The following is an 18,897-nucleotide window of genomic DNA, read 5'->3' as shown; positions in this document are numbered from 1 at the left end:
CCGCTCCCCTCTGGCTCTTCCAGGAGCCATCTCTGTCTTCTGGGGGAGCTTTCTGCTGGTTTTAGGCAGTTTTTACTGAAGAAATGTCCCTGTTCTCAAATGGCGAAGCGGGATGCAGTCCCTGCGCCTCCGGTTTCAGGCACACTCTTCTGCGCACCCGGTCTGCCCCGGACGTGGGTGCCTGCTCCCTCTGTGGGCTCAGACTGCTGGTCGGAAGGGGCCTGGCGTGGAATAACTTCCCGGCTGGCCACTGGGTCCTCCAGAAACCTTCTGCCCTTTTCAAGCAGTCTTAAGAAATGTCCTGTTTTATAGGGTGTTAGTGACTTTTTTTTTCCTGGTCGCTAGGTGGCGCCAGAGATCTCTCCTATTGTCCTTGGGGGGCTGTTTTTCGCCTCCCCCCACCCCGTGGGACAGAGAACAGAGCGGGAATGGTAGGGTACACCTCAACAGCTTTGGGGTGCTGTGTCTGCCTTGTGCCCCACCATCGTGGAGAACCCACGCCCCGAATTTTCGTGCCCCAGGTCTCAGTTCAAAGCCCTCAGTTCCAGGACGCGGGCTGTAGCCCAGTTCAGTGGCGCGGGAATGGCGCCTTTTGCACAGCTCCCGTGCCTGGGCGCCTGGTTCCTGCTCACTCAGGGAGGGACCTTCACCTCAGTGAGGACCTCCGTGCGTCTCCCCGCAAGCCTAGGTCGTCTCCCCGCAAGCCTAGGTCGCAGGCGCGGGGACCTGGGCATCCGCGATCCAGGTCTGCACTTGCTTTTCAAGCTCCCCGAGCGCGCCGCGTTTCCGCGCCAGCTTACCGGCAGCCCTGGCTGTGTGCGCGTCTCCCGGGGTCTTTGTTCTTCTCTAATGGCGCCCGGAGCCGTTCCCTCACCGCCGCGGCAAATCCTGCAGGGTTCGCCTCAGCTCCCGTTCACGGGGTGTGGTGGCTGCAATAGTTCCTTTCCACTCACAGTCCCGCTTGCTGCGTCGTTTGTTCTTGTGGGCCGTTTTAGTTTGTTGTTTCCTCCTCTCCGCCGGTCGGAGAGTGCCGCCTCTGTGGGCGGGGGAGGGGAGCAGGGTTCTGTGCTTCCCTCCCTTCTAGTCCTCTTTTATGGCCACTTTCTTCTTCGGGCAGTTCGCTGGCGTCACCCGTTTATCTTCCGTGTCCCACTTCTCACTGGGACCTGCCGCTTTTCCTCCCTATTAACTTTTTTTAATGGGAGATCTTACTTGCAGCGTCTCCTCGCCGCCATGTTGCTCCGCCCCCTTAATCTCAATGGCATTTAAAGGGTGGAGGCCAGGACTGAGAGAAGAGGACACAGCCCACACGAAGTAGCCCCCGGGAAGACGCGTGAGGAAGCGGCTCTCGCGACTCCAGCCATATTTTCTTTTTTAACAGACATCCTATCCTTTTGAAAAGTAGGCAGAGTATAGAAATAAACATAATCAAGACTCTTTTTAAATGTCTTCTCAGATGTAAAGGGCCATGTAATAATTCTTTGTTTTTTAAGTTGGATACTAAAAAATTTTCCTGAGTACTCACACTGAAATAGTTAAGATTTGTTAATCCTAATTACTCTCAGTCCTTCAAATCAGCACTTTCCAAAAATGTATTCCCCCAGTTAAGAATGGCATATTCTGAAAATTTCCATATTCATTTCCCCAAATGGTACTTTATTTTAAAGTATAAACAGAAATCATTTGATCATTTACTAATAACTTCTCTTTTTTGAACCTTCCATTGCAGAGTAATTTATTTTCATTAAATACTATTATCTGCCTGGAATTACAAAAGACTTCTGGATTTGGTGTTAGAAGCCCAGGGCTTGTGCCTTCGATTAAATCTTCTGTGTGTTACTACGGGAAACCCACTGGGTCATAAAGTTTCTCATTTACAGAAGGAAAGCTCATCTTCTGATAAACATCTGATAAGTAGTAGACACTGTTAAAATGTATATAAATTGCTATTAAGTACTTCAAAATATAGTTTATAATACCTAGTTTGATTACATGAATCTGCAATTTTTTAAAAGATTTATTAATTTATACAAGAACTGGGGTGTAGGCCAGAGGTGTGGGGGGTGAGAGGATTCACCAGAGACAGAGTGGGGAGCAGAACATGAAGATTGGCTAAAATACACTGCTGAGGGGAGCAGTGGGCAAGTCAGGAGAGGTCTGCTGCACCATGTGGGTAACTCCCTGACTGGGGATCAAACTCGCGTTGCGGTGGCTGCGTATAACTTCATAGGTTGCATCTTAACCCCTTGTGCCACCAGGGAGGCCCCATCTGCAATATTTTAAACTCCTATTCTAGAAGCATAGATGAGTGCAGGGTGCTTAGCCAGCATGATACCAGAAAGGCAACTCTGCATGCTGGCCATGCTAAAATGCAGTTGTTATACCTATTTTAATTTTTTTTAATGGTTTTATTAATTATTTCCTAATTTTTTTCTTGATGTCACATTGCATTATGACATATAAATTTCAGCATGTATACGTGCACCATCAAGTTCATTCTGAAAGTCCAATTCTATCCTGCACCATACACGATGTTTTGCTTGTTAGCAAAATATGTCGAAAATCAATTCCCACTGGTGAAATTAATGACGCTACCTAACATAATAAATGTAACTTACTTGGTAAAATTAAAGGTTTTAAGTATATGTGGAATATTAAAGATGTTTGGAAACATTTCCCACCTTTGTACGGACAAGGTGCAAAAATCTTAAGAAGGACCATAGACCAGACTGGGGTTAGTGGTTTAAATTTGAATATTAAACTGTCCTATTTTCAACCACTGGTTTATTAGGACTTCTGGTTGCAGGATACTGAATATAGGGGTAACAAATTCCTGGTCCTGGAATGTTGTTTCATCTACCTCAAGGGACCCTTGTTTCATGGAGAGGGAAACATCTGAGTGGACAGAGAACTAGGAAATTCATTGAACTTCACTGAATTTATGGAAGAGGTTATATGAGTCTATTAATACCTTCTTGCTAACAGATGTTTGCTAAAATATGCCTCTATGTGTAGCAGAATTTGCCTTAAAGCTTCATTTTTATATAAATAGCATTAGCAACATTAGAAGGAGATTGCTAACCCTCTTCAGCCTTCTTCGGTAACTGTACTTGACTCAACGTTGTGTGAGACCTCGTAATCACAGAGCAGTTCTCAATAGACATTTTGTCTCATTTTAATCTTTAAGAGAGCCCCTCAAATTAGTTATGCCTCCCTTTTTTCAGATGAGGAAACTTAGATTTAGAGGATATTAAAGTACAATTATAGGAATATTGAAGGGTAGAGCCTGATCTGTCTCATTTCACAGTTCTAATATCCCCTCCAGCTTCCCAGATAAATTTGCATGATGATTACAAGGGATGGATAAGTGATTATGAAATTCCTATAGCTGTGTGTCCTGAAAAATACATGGGTTAAACAAAAGTGCTCTAGTTCCTTTGATAGTTAGAAAACAAACATCTTTTAAGTTGATTTTACATGTATTTATTATTGCTTTTTATAGTTATAGCTAATAGTGTTATATTTTGGGTTTTTTTCCTTTTCATAAAGTTTTAAAATCTACACAATCTTTTTATCTATGCTTTTTTATCAGGAAAAAAACATAAATTCATACACTGAGTTATAGATCACTATGTGGCATAATTTCATGACCTCGCTCTAAAGCCTCTACTGGTAAGGTCACCTCTGAAATTATTAGTTGAAATATGCTTTAAAAAAGCCATAGTCCTCTAAAAGTCAATAAAAAAAGCTTACCCCAAAGCATTGTTAGATGGAAAAAGTAAATGAGACAGTAATTTTAAGGCTGGAATGCTGCCGTGACATAAAATATTCATAGATTAGTGTTTTCCATATACATCAGAGATCAGCAAATTTGAGTGAATGGTTTTAGGTTCTATGAAACTGGAGCCAGGAAAAAAGTCAAAAGAAATTAAAAAATCACAAGATGTAAATGTGAAATTTTACTCCATGGTTACCAATAAGATATCACATTCCAAATGTATTTTATTTTGGATTTTGTGATCTAAGCAGAGATTAATATGTTCACAACCCAAAACTAACTTCTTTATTAAAAGTTTGAGTTCTTAGGAAAAAAAAGACCTGAGGTTAATAGAAAGGTAAGCATTGATATGTTCTAATTTGAATTTCTGAAATTTAAGCTTTTAGGTTATTTATGTTTAATGTAAGAAGTTATGGGGGGAATTACATACTTCTCATAACGTTATTTCTTTAGCGACCTGTTCTTACATGGTGAGGACATCCAAAGAATATGAAGTTATGAAAAAAATACATGTCCATACTTTTATTTTAAAAAGCCACACTTTTAAATTAACTTTCATGTGAAAACTAAAATATATATGGCTAATAAAGGGAGAATGATCAAAACAAGAGAGGGAGTATATTCTTACATAAGGGGCTTTGGTGATGGTGCACGGGTGAATTCGTGGTGGGAATTTTTTACAGGGACTGCATCTGAGCAGAGAAAGCAAACATTGTACAAAAAGGAAGAATGATATATATATATATATATATATATATATATATATATATATAGTATATATAAAGTAAAATAATTTTTTATAAAAAATAAAATAACAGACATCAAAAAATAATGTAATAAAACTTTTTGAAGGAAGAGGTTTAAATGGGGGATTTTTTTTCCTTTCCTCCCACTCAATTGCTGTACAGTAGGCTTAAAGAATTATTTGTGCATTTTTCTTGTGTGTTACTATTATTACATATTAAAAATACTCTTCCTTCTAATTGCAATTTAAAAATCCCTACACACATTTTAGGTTAAAGAGTTTTATCTTTATTTTAACATGTATCGTTGCTTATAATAACTTTTGATAAAAAGAACTTTAAGATTACTATGTTCTTCTAAACATTAAATCAGAGTGTTATATAGAGAATTTTTCCTATATAGTTGAGATAATTTCTTGGGACGATTTTCTAGCTCATTCATATTTGTCACACCTGAATGAGATGCAATGAGAAATAAAAAATATAAAATTACAGCTTTTCTGTATATCGACTTAGGAAGCTGTTTGAACACAAAATAACCACTTGTACTAGGATCTCAGTATTGACGTCAGAAATAGAAAAAAAAAATGATAAGGGAGAAAATCTCCGATTGTTCAACATACCACTCCATTCACTGATAGCAGCTGGTCTCCTCTTTTGAGGCCTCCATGTCTTTCAGCCACCCCTCCAGGAATGATGCGAGATATATAAATGGGGGAATTTTGCTCTTTTCCTCCCATCACGTTAAAACCAAGGCCTTCATCAGTCTTTGGCAGTTCGACTACCCGAGGGTGGGAGTGGCCTTCGCTAGCTGCAAAAGCTGCAACTGTTGCCTGAAAGAAAAGATGGTCATGGAAAAATAAATAAATAAATCATGGAAAATAAGACTAATCACAGGCTTTGCAGTGGGTAGATCAGGTAATTCCTCATATTTTTATAGCATTCTCCTGTGAAAGAAAGAACACAGAAGGGAGGGCGTTCTTCATATAGCTGTCATGTATGATTCTTTTCTCTGTAAAGCTCAGCCAGCTATTTCCAGTTTTCTAGAGCATATCCATTATGAGAAAAAAAATGTCTCTTCTTTATAAAAATCTCTCCCAATTACCTCCTTTAGCATTTCCTCCTGTTCTTAGAATCCAATTAGCTTTGGCACATATACTACCTACATATGGTACATATACTATAATTATTAAGCACATATGTTGACTGTGTGCACCTTAAGAGGCAGAGATTGTAACTTAGACCCCTTTGTATGACATAGTCTAACTCTCCGCTTGCACATAAATGTGCGTAAATATTTGTTCATACTGAGGACATTTGTATGTGTAAATACACATTGGATGAGTACATATATAATTTTCCTATTGTGAGTACACCAACTTAGACAATTTTGTTCATGTTTAAAAATTGAACTTGAATTTTTTTTAATTTGAGGATATCTAAAAGAACAACAGCTAAAATAAAATGATAGATTCAAACATATTAATAGTACTTCACATTAATATTCCATATTATTGTAGGATTTTATCTTATCAGGCACAGGTTTTTTTTTTCCCCTCCACTTTACATTACTATTTCAACTACTATAGCAATGTAGGCAAAATGAGCAGCCTATGGTTTTATACCTATATGTATAAAATACCACTTCACATAGGTATAGCTTTATTTTAAAATTCATATATTTATAAAAGGATGTTGAAGGAAACAACTTACCATTACTTCCCACCCCCAAGGAAACAAAATAACAGCATTTAAGTCACTTTTATCCAGGAAAGATTCTCTGCCTGCTTTTTATTTTCTGCTTCCATTAACCTGCCTTAACCACAGTTGATTAGATACTTACTATAAAGTGATTTAGTCAACACTGTGAAAATATTGATTCCCAAGTACTATATATTCTTTTCCACACACAGTATTATCACATCAATTTAGCATTATGCTATTGTCTGCATTTAGTGAAAGATAGTGAATGATATGGAAATAATGGCTGGTTTTTAGCTGCATGCATTTGCTCATGCAAACCTTGTGTCATGCATAGAGTTTAATGGCTGACATGGATGCAATGCAGACAGCCCAGAAACAACCAGAAAATATTGTGCTATTGCAACATTATGCTGCTATCCTGCTGTTCTACATGAATAAGAAATGAGAATGGTAAAACACTACATAATTCACTTTCCCCTTAATTAAACCATGTAGGGATCATTTTTCTGTGTGTGTTCCACTTCAGTACAAGCAAAGCATGATGTAATGATAATAATACCCTCTTTTTGTCTGGGTTAAAAAAAATGTACAAATCTACAGTGTTCAGTTACAGAATGAAAATAAAATATCAGGAGAGAAACCAAATAAGAGGTGATGTAACACAAAAGAACTAAATGGAAAATTCTAATTATTTTCACCAGTTCTTATTTCTTATCCATCATTAGAAAGAGAAAAGCTTTTAAAAAGCAACTTGCATATCTATTAGAACATCTCTGTATTTGTACAGTAAGAACTGCATCGGTGATTTTAGTTCAAAAAGATTGTCTCCTAATGGTCTATTTTATAGATAATTTTATGATCCTATTGCTGCAACATTTTCATAAGTAGGGTCTCTGCAACCCCTGGGTTTGAATTGTGAAAGAGCAAGTGTGGTCGCTACCACAAAAAGTGACAGGGCTGTCCTCTAGAGGTCAAGGTCACATTCTTCCAGCAAGCTACCCACTGCTTTGCTGATTACATGGAAGAACCCTACACCAGTGGGTAGCAGATGAGTTCTTTTCATGTCTCATTCAAATATTTAGAATTATCTTATGCAAATAAATATTCATGCACTGAATAGGGAACAGGTCCTTTAGGATCAGAGGAATGTATAAGAAAACCATGGGAAATTTCAAACAATGAACCAGTAGATTTGCTTGTGCCAAATGGACATTTAGTGAGTTGAATGAAATCATTCTCCTTTCTTAAGCTACAGAAGCAGCAGAAACGTTTAATTTTCCATTAGGATTTTTACCTGGGAAGTAGTACTGGTTCTAGACTCTGGGCTGCCACTGATGTCTAAATTCTCTTACAGTGTACACACGAGAATACCTGAAACACACACGCGCACAATCAATTACTAGATCACTGGGGTCAAGTATATTTTTAAAGTTACTCAAGGCTTACCTTTGCTGTGGCCCTGGCACGGAATTCGGGGCAGCCATTGACAGTTATGGTTTCATGCATATACTGATACACCTAAAATGTTCACATAAAAAAAAAAAAAGAAAGTGTAAGGCCATTAGGAAAATCAATTCTTTCATTGAAGATAAGGCATGAAATTTTCATTATAAAATGAAAGTTCTCAGGGCCTCCCTGGTGGCGCAGCGGTTGAGCGCGGGGTTGCGAAGCTGCCCGCAGCCTTGCAGCGCCGGTTCGATCCCCGGCTGCTCCCCGGCCACCTGAGGAGGGTCCCACATGGCGCGCAGACCTCTCCTGCCGCCCGCTGCTCCCCTCAGCAGTGTACTTCGGTCCTTCTGCCTGCTCTGCTCCCCGCTCTGGCTCTGGTGAACTCTCTCACCCTCCCGCGCTTCTGACTGTGTACCCAGTGCTTGTATAAATAAATAAATAAATCTTTTAAAAAAAAATAAATAAAATAAAATGAAAGTTCTCTATCATAAGATGAAATAAGTTGGAATCAATTATCCTGATAATTGGAATCCAAAATCCCTCCTACTTCAGGGAATGAGAGAAAGATATGAGAGTTGGGCCAGAGAAGGCAACCACTTTTACTTAAAAATTTGGAGATTTTTTTTTTTTTTGGCTATTCAAAAACTCCTCTTTTACATTTGGTTTAAAAAACTACTTTGTCTGTAAAAATTTTTACCATTATATATAAGCCCCATTTCTCAAATGTGTCATTAAAATGTTGTGGTTACTTCCTGAGTCAGGCTAACACTTGCAAAATAATTTTCTCAATTACTATTCCACAATACTGGGTTACAATATCTTTCTCCAGCATGCTGGAATGTATTTTGTTGTTCATATTTGTATTCATAAATGTAGATATATAGAAACATATTCAGGAGCAAAGGTAAGTAAAGTGAGAGATTATTTAAAGTGGTAACAAAGAGCAATAGAGCAACTATGGTTCAGTTTAATATTAATATTCAAGTTAATATTTAGATGAAATAGAAAAGATGCAGTTAAGTCTGCACCCAGAATGATATAGAAAGCACTGAGGTTTGGGGACTATCAAATCTAAATTTGAGTTTTAGAATAAAATTGGGGCACTCTAAGAACTCTGTTTTACCATTTCTATACTTTGACTTTCGTTTTGCCAATCTGAAAAATGGATAAGGAATATTTCTTCAATTTGGTTGTTGTTTTATTTGAAATAATGCTTTTAAGGCACTTGCTCTGAATAACACTCCTTAAACTGTGGATATCATTACTAATTTATTTTTTAATTATTATTATTATTAATGACTTATTACTCTTTTACATCCTTGTTTGTTTTTTCACAATATAGGATTTCTCCCTTGAGAAATACAGCTTTTCCATCACCAAAGCACCCATAGTCCTCCACCATAGTCTTAATCATGATTTTAGACACAACTATAGAAATTATTATAACATATTTGAAGGGATGTTTTCCTTCTAAACTGCCAGGGATGAGATTACAAACATTCCCTTCTAAACTATCAGTGATAAAATAAATTGCTTCATTTTAAATAAACTGAAATATGAAGAATAGTTCCTAATAGATAGTTTAAAGATCTTTTCCCAAAAAATAGCAAGGTTAAATATATTGGGCTACATGTTCCTTTTAATGATTTAAATAATAAAGTTGTAAATATCAAGTGCATAATGCACAGAGGTAAAAGTCTATTTTGTATCTGTTGTAATGTTTTTTGGAGAGTTTATGTATTAGTTATTTCAATAAAAGATGAAATAGGAATATAGCAATAAACCAGCTCCTTTTTCATGTATAAATCAAATATGTATAATTCAAAATTTGATTTATTCATCCATTCAGTGATCATTCATCGTATATCTGAGGCTAATCTCTTCCCAGCATTTTTTAGCTCACTCATCATTTCTCAAATACATTTGGTTGATTCCCCACAAATGCTGAATAATTTTCCCAGCTGACATGTTTAGGGGAGAAAATACACAAACTGGTTTGACAAGAAAGGTAGAAGCACCATTTTGATTCTACCTTTTAGTCTTATACCTTCACTAAACAACTGAGGTATTTAATTTCAGTGGGAAATCTAAAAGGGGAAGGAAAATAAATGTGGGATCTGTTAGTACAAATTCTCCAGGTTATCAGAATAGCTGCTGACATGTGTCCATGTTATTGCCATGAAAGTATGCCATTTTGTTTCACAAACGCATTTTACTTACTTGCTCTTCTGCTCATTTAAGTGGATTTATCTCCACCCTCTGCTCAAATCTAACCCCTTTGTTCAACCTTAACTCATCATCTCCTGCTCAGAGAATGGCATTAATGTTTAAATCAGGTATCCCCATCACCAAACACTACTGCATTTTAGTTATTATTGTCATGTACATACTTGATCATGTCCCCACTGTACCTTTGCCTGTATGTTGCCCATTAGAATAAAGGTTCCAATGTCATAAATGCCTGCTAGAATCAAGGCAGTGAAAATAATGCAGGACGGTTTAGCTAGTAAATTTAAAAAAGCTTTGAGTTCAAAACCAGACCCTGATGACTCTGTCTTTTGCTCTTACAGTTTTATTGTCTTAAATATTTTAGTATTATTTAAAAATTCCAGTGTGAGGTAGACCCTATATTAGCTCACCTTGCTTAACCCCATTTTCAATACCCTCTTTTCACCATTGCCTGGTCACATGACCAGATTCTGTTCAATGAAAATTGGCTGGAATTAGATGAAAGGCTTCTGGGAAAGTGCTGCTCTTTTGGAGCAAGTACACACATACTGCTCAGCAATAAAACAGAACAAACTAATTATACATGTAGAAATGTGAATGAATCTCAGATGCATGTGTGCCCTGAAGTGAAGGAAGCCTGTAAATATTTCATTTATAGGACATTCTCGAAAAGGGAAAGCAATAGACTACAGATCAAAAGTTACCCAAAACTGGAAGTAGTGGTGAGTTGACCACAAGACATGAGGGAAGGTGGGGAAAAAGAGTGTTGGAACTGCTCTATATTTTGATAGTGGTAAGGGCTATATAATTGTGTGTGATCATTAAAAGCCCCAAAAGGGGTAATATTACCCAGTGTAAATTATACTTTAATAAATTCAACTTTAAATCAAGCAGAAAATGCTTTTCATGGAAAAGCAGGAAATGTTAAGAGATGGAAGTATTCAGAAAGTTAATAGTGTTCTGGAAGCTGAAATTATGGTGTTTGAAATACATAGATATACATTTATTTATGAAAGTGTTTAATATAACAAAAAGATGACAATAGCCATATTCCTCAATGTTTCTAAAAGTAGAAAGTGACAGGTATACCTTAATGGATGACAAGATCTTTTTCAAACATAGGATGTTCTATAGATTTCAGGTACTTTGTTATGGATAGATTGGCTACTAGATTGTCAACAGAATTACAATTAGGATTAAACAAACCCCTCTGTGTCAGTGACTAGAAAAAAGAAAAAGAACTTTCAGCAACATAGTGAAAATTGAAAATGACATTAAACCAAGTTACCTCAAGAGGGAAAATAGTGGAAAGACATATAATCAGAATTATTAGAGCAAATGAGTGAGAAACAAAGACCAAATGGAAAAATGATATGATCCAAATCCTACCACATTATAGTGTTCGTTAAAGCTTGTTAAATATGACTTTTATCAAAAAAAGAAAGAATGTACTTTAAAAAAAAAAACCTAAGTATATATTAATAAGACTGAAAGCTGTATCTATACTATCTATAATTTTTTATTTAATTTCTTGATATTTCAAATTTGGAAACACAGATGAATGGAAGAAAGAAAAATATTTTAAGTGGCATCTGACTTTAAAATATTAAAACATTTCTTATTATTAAAATTAAATATTGAATCCTTTATATCCTTTTGTAGTTATAGGTCACCTGGGAAATTAGACAACATTCACAATATTAAACCACAATGTATTTATCATAATATAATGAAAATAAGTCAGGTTTCAGAAAGCTGATTTTAGACAAGAAATGGCATATAAAATGAATTAGGGGCTCTAAATTTACTTCTATGTAGTGGAGCAGGGTCCATGCATACAGAAATTGAGTGTCTTGATGTGAATGTGCATACTGAGCTTGATTGACTGCAATGCAATAAATAGAGCTTAAGTAACTGAAAAGGTGGCCTACTAATTTTCGGAGTTTTTGCGGAAATATTTCCTTACCAATTGAAAACTGGTTAAACAATTAAAGAAAAGATATTCAAAAAACATATCTAATTTTTGCCTTGAGTTTTCTCTAGCCATAAGTAAATTTTATTTATTTGAAGTTGTTGCTCTCCACCTATGTATATATCCTATGTAGTCCCCAGTGCTTTTATAACTGTAGAAAAATTCTATTTAACATTGCTGTGTTGGAATTCCCATAACGGAATTTAGGGTATGAAATTCAATGTCTAGAACCAACCACTTTTTGAAAAAAAAAAAAAAAGTGGTACACACCGGTTACACTTCTTATCTGCTCTAATAAGAACATCAAGACTCAAGTCAGTCCTGTGAAAATTAAAGAAGGATACAATTTCCAAGGCAATCTCTTTTTCTACACCTTTCTATGGCCATCAATTTCGACAAAAATATGCTACCAATTGGACAAGAAAAATAATGACAGGTATAAGAAGGAAAAGGGCAGCTCGATTAAACTAAAATGATTTGTGGAGGTGGGTTCAGTCATTTAAACAGATGTTTGATGGTACTATTGGTAAAATCTATATGGCACTGCCTTTCCTTCCAAGAATGAGTCATGAACTTAAAGAGGAAGCATTCCTCCTTGGTTCTGTCACAACTGTATGGCGGCATATTCTTTATGTCCTCAACTCTGGACTAGGAAAACAAATGACTTCTGGCAGCTTTTTACCAGAAAGAACACAAAAGACCTTCTTTCAGGCAGTTGACTTCATTACCATTATTTTTTTCAACCCTGTTGATGCAGTATATAGCAAATGCCTTTGATTAGACAATAGTCCCTTTTAGCACTGAAGAAGAAACCTCAGGTGATAGTCATGGATACAACTATTATTTCCAAGAAATAAAATCAACCTTAGGACTGGGGCCTCCTTGGTGGTGCAAGGGGTAAGTCGCAGCACTCTGAAGCCACTGCAGCACTACATGAGTTGGATCCCTGGCGGGCCAGGGAGCTGGCCCACACAATGCAACAGACCTCTCCTTTCTTGCCCACTACACCCCTCAGCAGTGTATTTCTGTAAATCTGCCTGTTCTACAGCCCACTCTGTCTTTGGTGAATCCTCTCACCCCTACACCTCTGGTCTGTACCCCAGTTCTTGTATACATAAATAATTTTTTTAAAAAATCACCCTTAGTACAGAGCCTCCTACCTCAACTGTATCCTGACAAGATGCATCTGGCAACCAAGTTATCAATAGAAAGTCATTATTTATAATTAAGAACAACCCCAAATCACTGAACTTGAAGACTGAAAATAAATATGATATTTTCAGACTCTCCCTGCCATGTTAGCCTCTGCACAGCGGTTTGCTCTTCTCCCAGGAAAAGAATTCTTCTGCTTGTGAGTTTGGCCAGCATCCAGGAACTGTATCAAGCTATGGTCTTACTAGTGGTACCAATTTAGTAACTGAAAGGTTGGTAGCTATGAGACACACCTCTTTCTGCATCCGCATCATAAAAATCTTATGCAGATGTTGGCTGAGTGGAGAAGATGTAACTGGTGCTCTCATTTTATATTCCACCTCTTAGGCCACACCAGACATTTCAGATTCAGACTGTACAACAGAGAATTCACTTAGATGTCTAGGGCTAAGCTTCATTCTCCAATGTATATTCTACCAGAGAGGATCTGGGCTCTGTCCACTAGAATAACAAAGTAGTAATTTGTTTCTCCTGTTTGTTTATGTTTCTTTCACCTGGCTTCCTTGTTTTGCAACTCCTTGAGAAGGAAGGATGGAAGGCAGAAGAGGATTTGCAGACTCTGGACCACCAACTATGCTACCAATAACACTGAAACTTGAAGTGCACATCTCATAGTATATATGATGTGTATTTCCACATTCAACCATGATCCAGTCTTTATGTGCAGTATTTCAAGGAAAGGCTGAGTTGAAGTGGTTCATAATTTGTGACCAATCTCATGTCCTAAAGATGAGGATCTTTTTAGACAAAGTGATCCCTTTAAATATTTATGCAACTGCCTAACTATGTGACAAAGGAATTGGAACTTTTTTCTTAAATGCTGTTTACTAGTTAAGTCTAATGAGAAGGGCACATTAAGAAACTTCTCCAGAACTCTACCTCTTAAGTAATGTGGAAGAGATGAGAAACCTCTCAAGAATGGCATTCTAGGGCTTCCCCGGCGGCGCAGCGGTTGAGCACTGGGTTGCGAAGCTGCCCGCAGCCTCCGCGGCGCCGGTTCGATCCCCGGCTGCTCCCCGGCCACCAGAGGAGGGTCCCACATGGCGCGCAGACCTCTCCTGCCGCCCGCTGCTCCCCTCAGCAGTGTACTTCGGTCCTTCTGCCTGCTCTGCTCCCTGTTCTGCTCTGGCTCTGGTGAATTCTCTCACCCTCCCGCGCTTCTGACTGTACCCAGTGCATGTATAAACAAAAACAAACAAGCAAATAAATAAATAAATAAACATGCCTCTATAAAAAAAAAAAAAAAAAGAATGGCATTCTGGGATCATTTAAAAAAGAAAATGAATGCCCCCTTGTGCTTGACAGTAGATGGCACATCCTTTAATTTGTTTTTATTTCTGCAAGAACTCAGTAGGGAAGCATCAGGACAATTTGTATATTATGTAACACAGTCCTCAGAATCTCTATTAGTTTTGAAATTTCCAGAAAATATTTTGTATCACTTATTTTAAACAAAATAAAATAACTATGCCATATACTTAATTTTCCAAAGGGAACAGGAAATACTTTGTTCAGTTTTATGGTTTCACAACTGATTACTCTGCTTTTATGTAACACAATAATTAGTTGTGAAGCTATAAAACTGAAGAATGTCTATAAATTAAAAAACTATGCCATTAACCATTAATTTCTCTACTTTTTAAATAATTGGTTTCTATTTCTCATGCATTCTTAACACATATAACTTTCATAAGGTGGTACAAATTAAATACTTGTATACAAATCATTTAATAATTGCAAAGAAAGAATGAAAGCTCGAAATAAACAGAGCATTTCTACAGGGTCCACATGGCAGATGACCAAGCCACCAGGGAGAAATCTCTTTCCTTATGGTTGTCTAAAAAAGAATTCCTTGAAGGCAATTGTTCCCATCCTGTCCTTGTTACACAGCCAGAGTCCCCTGTGACAAGAAATGCCTAAGCAAAATTTTGGGAAGTTGTCATTTCCAATTAGTTTAGCAGCAGTCAAAAAGACTGGATTACCTCTATTTGCTTATTTTGGAAAAATTCAAAAAATATTTGGAACTTAAAATATGTCTCTATTTACTTATTGGATTAAGATAATGTATAATCTCAGAAGGAACCCAAAGTGCTAGAATATTGACTCAGCATTGCTGAAAGTTATTAGGGTGTTTAATAGTTTGCAAGTGTTATAAAATCATATTCCACTTCCAAAAATACATTTTTATCAGGAAAAGGAATTAATCAGTTTGGATAAATTTCTAGTATGTTATCACTGTAATATGAGTCATAGCAACTCATCAAATGAACACGAAAGAAATAATTCAACTCAGTTATTGAGAACCAACCTGTCTTTTGTTGGTTGAATTAAAATCTTTATAGCTAATAATAAAGCTTCCAGAGGTGCAGTAAAAATACAGAATGCTCAATTCAATTGGATTTTCAGATAAACAATGAATACATTTTTATTTTAAGTATATCTCACACAGCATTTGTGACATCATAAATGGATTATGTTTGGAAAGGAGACTAATGTATTTTGGCAGGCAAGAGAGAAGAGTAGTGAATACAATTAAAAAGTAAACGGAATAGGATTTGGTGAACTAGGCCCTGATGAGCAAAGAGAAGTCCAGTGTGGTGGCATGAGCAGGGATGCAGGACAATGAAGTTAACTTTGGATAATGTTGTTTGAATAGTTGCAATCTCCAAGACATATTTTGTAGACAGCTAGTAATGCAAGTTCTGAAGATGAGAGGAAGCATACAAACTACACTCTTCTCAGTGAGTTTTCCATCTCATCTTTTCTCTTATATTCCAGATATTAAGTACAGCTTTGGTCCTGGAACTAGATTTGGGTCTGTATAATTAACCTCACAAAATGCATGTTATGACTAGAAAATGATCACTAAGTTCTGGTTTATAATCCCATTTCTTAAACATGTGCAAATATGATAAAAGAAAGAGGGGGGAAAAAGAAGATATTTTTAAAACTGTTGACTTAAAATCAACTTCTGATAAGAGTTTTTTTTTTTAAAGATTTATTATTTATACAAGAACTGGAGTACAGGTCAGAGGCACGGGAGGGGAGAGAATTTACCGGAACGAGTGGTGAGCAGAACAGGCAGACAGACCGAAGGCACTGCTGAGGGGAGCAGCGGATGGGGCAGGGGAGGTCTGCCACACCATGTGGGTTTCTCCCTGGCTGGCCGGGAATCGAACACGTGCTGCAGAAGCTGCAGACAGCTTCACAGCACAGCGCTCAACCCGCTGCGCCACCGGGAGACCCTGATAAGAGTTGTTTTTGCAAGTTTATTTATTCCGGACTAAATATGATTAGAAATAATGATTTTGTTGTCCATTTTTTTGTAGATTAAAAAGGCAATTAAAGTCAAGCAAACACACACAATTAAACATACTTTGTTTATGAAGGTAGGGCCGAAAATGTTCTAAGTTTAGTTCTACAAAAAGGCAATCAATGTGTCCTTTCAAAGATAAGACAGAGAACATAATCCCCTCTCACATAAGAGAGAAAACATAATCCTCACAGCACACAAACAAACACTGTTACAAATGACAGATACTGTTTGGCTTGAATTATCCATATTGCCCAAAGCTCTTTCTCTTCTACTGTGATGAGTTGTTTACTTATATGCCTTGAAGACTGTGAAGGTTCAGTTACTCAAAAAGGAGAGAAAGGATACTGATAATAATCCCAGAGGTGGTACATTTTGAAAAGGAAACTATATGGATGTGTCCCATCAGATGCAGTATCTTGGCATATTCCTCTGAACGCAATCATGTAAATTTAAAACTTTTTTTTCTTGCAATGAAGCAAAGGGTACAACAGATATCTCTAGTCCTCACCCCATCCTTTATCAGTCTGATCGTGGGAGCCAGGCTCATGGTGAAACTCAAGCATAATCTGTCAAGACTTTCAAGGAACACATGATCTTATGCGACTACTAATATCTCTTCAATATCCTGATTTTAATTCTTTTGGATGAGTATCCAAAAGTGGGTACTTCTACTTTCAATTTTTGGAGGAACAACCATACTGTTTTCCATAGCAGCTGTGTCAGTTTGCATCTCCCACCAACAGTTAGGTAAGAGCTCCAGTTTCCCCACATCCTCATCAACACATGTAGTCTTTTGTTTATGCTAAGTGAAATAGTAAGTCACAGAAAGGAAAATATGCATGATTCCACTAACTTTAGATAAGGTATCTAAAATAATCAATTAGTAGAATCAAAGAATAAAATTATTTTCACTTACGTTTTGGGGAATGGGAAGTTAGTAAGGACAATGGACAGAACGTTTCAGCTAAGCAAAATGAATAAATTCAAAGATCTGCTTTACAATTCTGTACCTACAGCCATCAACACTATATTGTACACTTAAAAATTTGTTAAGAGCATATATCTCATGTTAAGTGTTTTTACCACACAGCATTTTTAAAATAGGATAAAGACATTGCTTGTGCACAGCAACTGGAAATTCTTTTTAAAAGCTATCTGATGAAAGGGTTGTTTTTTTGGAACACATTAAAATACTCCTTTGAGGAAAGGGAAGGAGCAAACATTCACTTAAAACTTAAAATATATCTAAAGTTTTGTTTTGCAAAAACCCCAGTTGCATTCTCACAAAAATCTCACAATTTTTGAATAAAAAGATTTGTTGAAATATTTACATAGATCTTTCATTATATTTATCTTTATAAATGTCAAGAGACAAAATTGCACACACAAATTTAAGGGCATAATAGAAATAGCCAACTGAATCTATTTCTATGTTGAAACCAAATCAGCCTTGGACATAAAGCTCAAGATGACATGGCAAATCAATTTCAAGAGTCAATTCACAAGGCTTGACCTCTTTGCTCTAATTGTAACCCTACTGCTCCAAATATCCTCTTTCCACCTTGAATCTGCTTAACTTTTTCTAAAATTTGGCTCCATAACAAGACCAGGAAAAAAATAAGTGAAAGAATCACTTTATTACTGCAACAAAACACAGTAAAAAAAAATAAATAATAATGGGGCTGTTTACATTTCATCTCAGGATGAGGCATTGGAAATTTTTGTTTTGAAGAAAGATTTTTTTTTTTTTTTTTTTTGGCCAGGAAGTAGGCATGTGTTTTCATTAGGGATATTGTTGGAAGATCCCTACAAAGAAAAAACATCTGCATCATTATCACTACTGTCAGAAAAATTCTCTGGCATGCAAAGCAGTGAATGCCACTTGTCTTAGGCAGCAGAGATGCTAACTCATTAAAACGCCCAGACCTGAAAATGAACTAAACTTCATTTAACTTTTGGAAGTGATATGCCAGGTTTAATTATAGAATGTACGAAGAAAGACACCAAAATGCAACATTTTTATGTGAAAATATTTCATAAGACATTTTCTCTCTGAAAGGAAAAAGTAGGTCAGTTTTATCAATGTGGAAGATGATTTGAATCTGAATGCATTATTAACCTGTCCTTAGGCTTCACAAAAATTTGCCTTTGTGTTTCCATATCCTTGAAATTAAATCCTATGAAAATCTAAGTTTGGAATGGGGGTGGAGAAGCTCAGAAAGTTTTAATTGGGTTGAAGTGTTTCCTTACTACCAACCCTCAATCAGGTAATAGCTGTCATCACAGATTTATGCAAAGTCTAACTCTCGGTCACTGATCATTCATGCCACATTACCCATTCACTTTTTTTTTTTTTTTATTTTTATTTTAAAGAGGCATGTATTTTTATTTATGATTTATTTATTTGTTTGTTTGTTTTGTTTATACATGCACTGGGTACAGTCAGAAGCGCGGGAGGGTGAGAGAATTCACCAGAGCCAGAGCAGGGAGCAGA

General features: G+C 36.8%; 1 protein-coding gene across 2 annotated transcripts in view; it reads right to left on the bottom strand.

Moving 5' to 3' along the window:
• Nucleotides 1-18,897, bottom strand: part of LIN7A (lin-7 homolog A, crumbs cell polarity complex component) — a 113,104-nt gene that overhangs the window by 38,664 nt on the left and 55,543 nt on the right. For both annotated transcript variants that reach the window (XM_037513929.2, XM_037513930.2), the window contains exons 3-4: nt 7,672-7,743; nt 5,145-5,354 (exon numbers count right to left, since the gene is read on the bottom strand). In XM_037513929.2, coding sequence (XP_037369826.1) covers nt 5,145-5,354; nt 7,672-7,743 — 282 coding nt within the window. The remainder of the gene's footprint in view (nt 1-5,144; nt 5,355-7,671; nt 7,744-18,897) is intronic.

This window comes from Talpa occidentalis, unplaced genomic scaffold (genome assembly GCF_014898055.3).
Source record: "Talpa occidentalis isolate TD23 unplaced genomic scaffold, MPIMG_talOcc4v2.1 talOcc4.16, whole genome shotgun sequence".
NCBI classification, from domain to species: Eukaryota; Metazoa; Chordata; class Mammalia; order Eulipotyphla; family Talpidae; genus Talpa; species Talpa occidentalis.
Note: the sequence above shows the minus strand (reverse complement) of the source record. Positions and strands in the feature narration are given on the sequence as shown.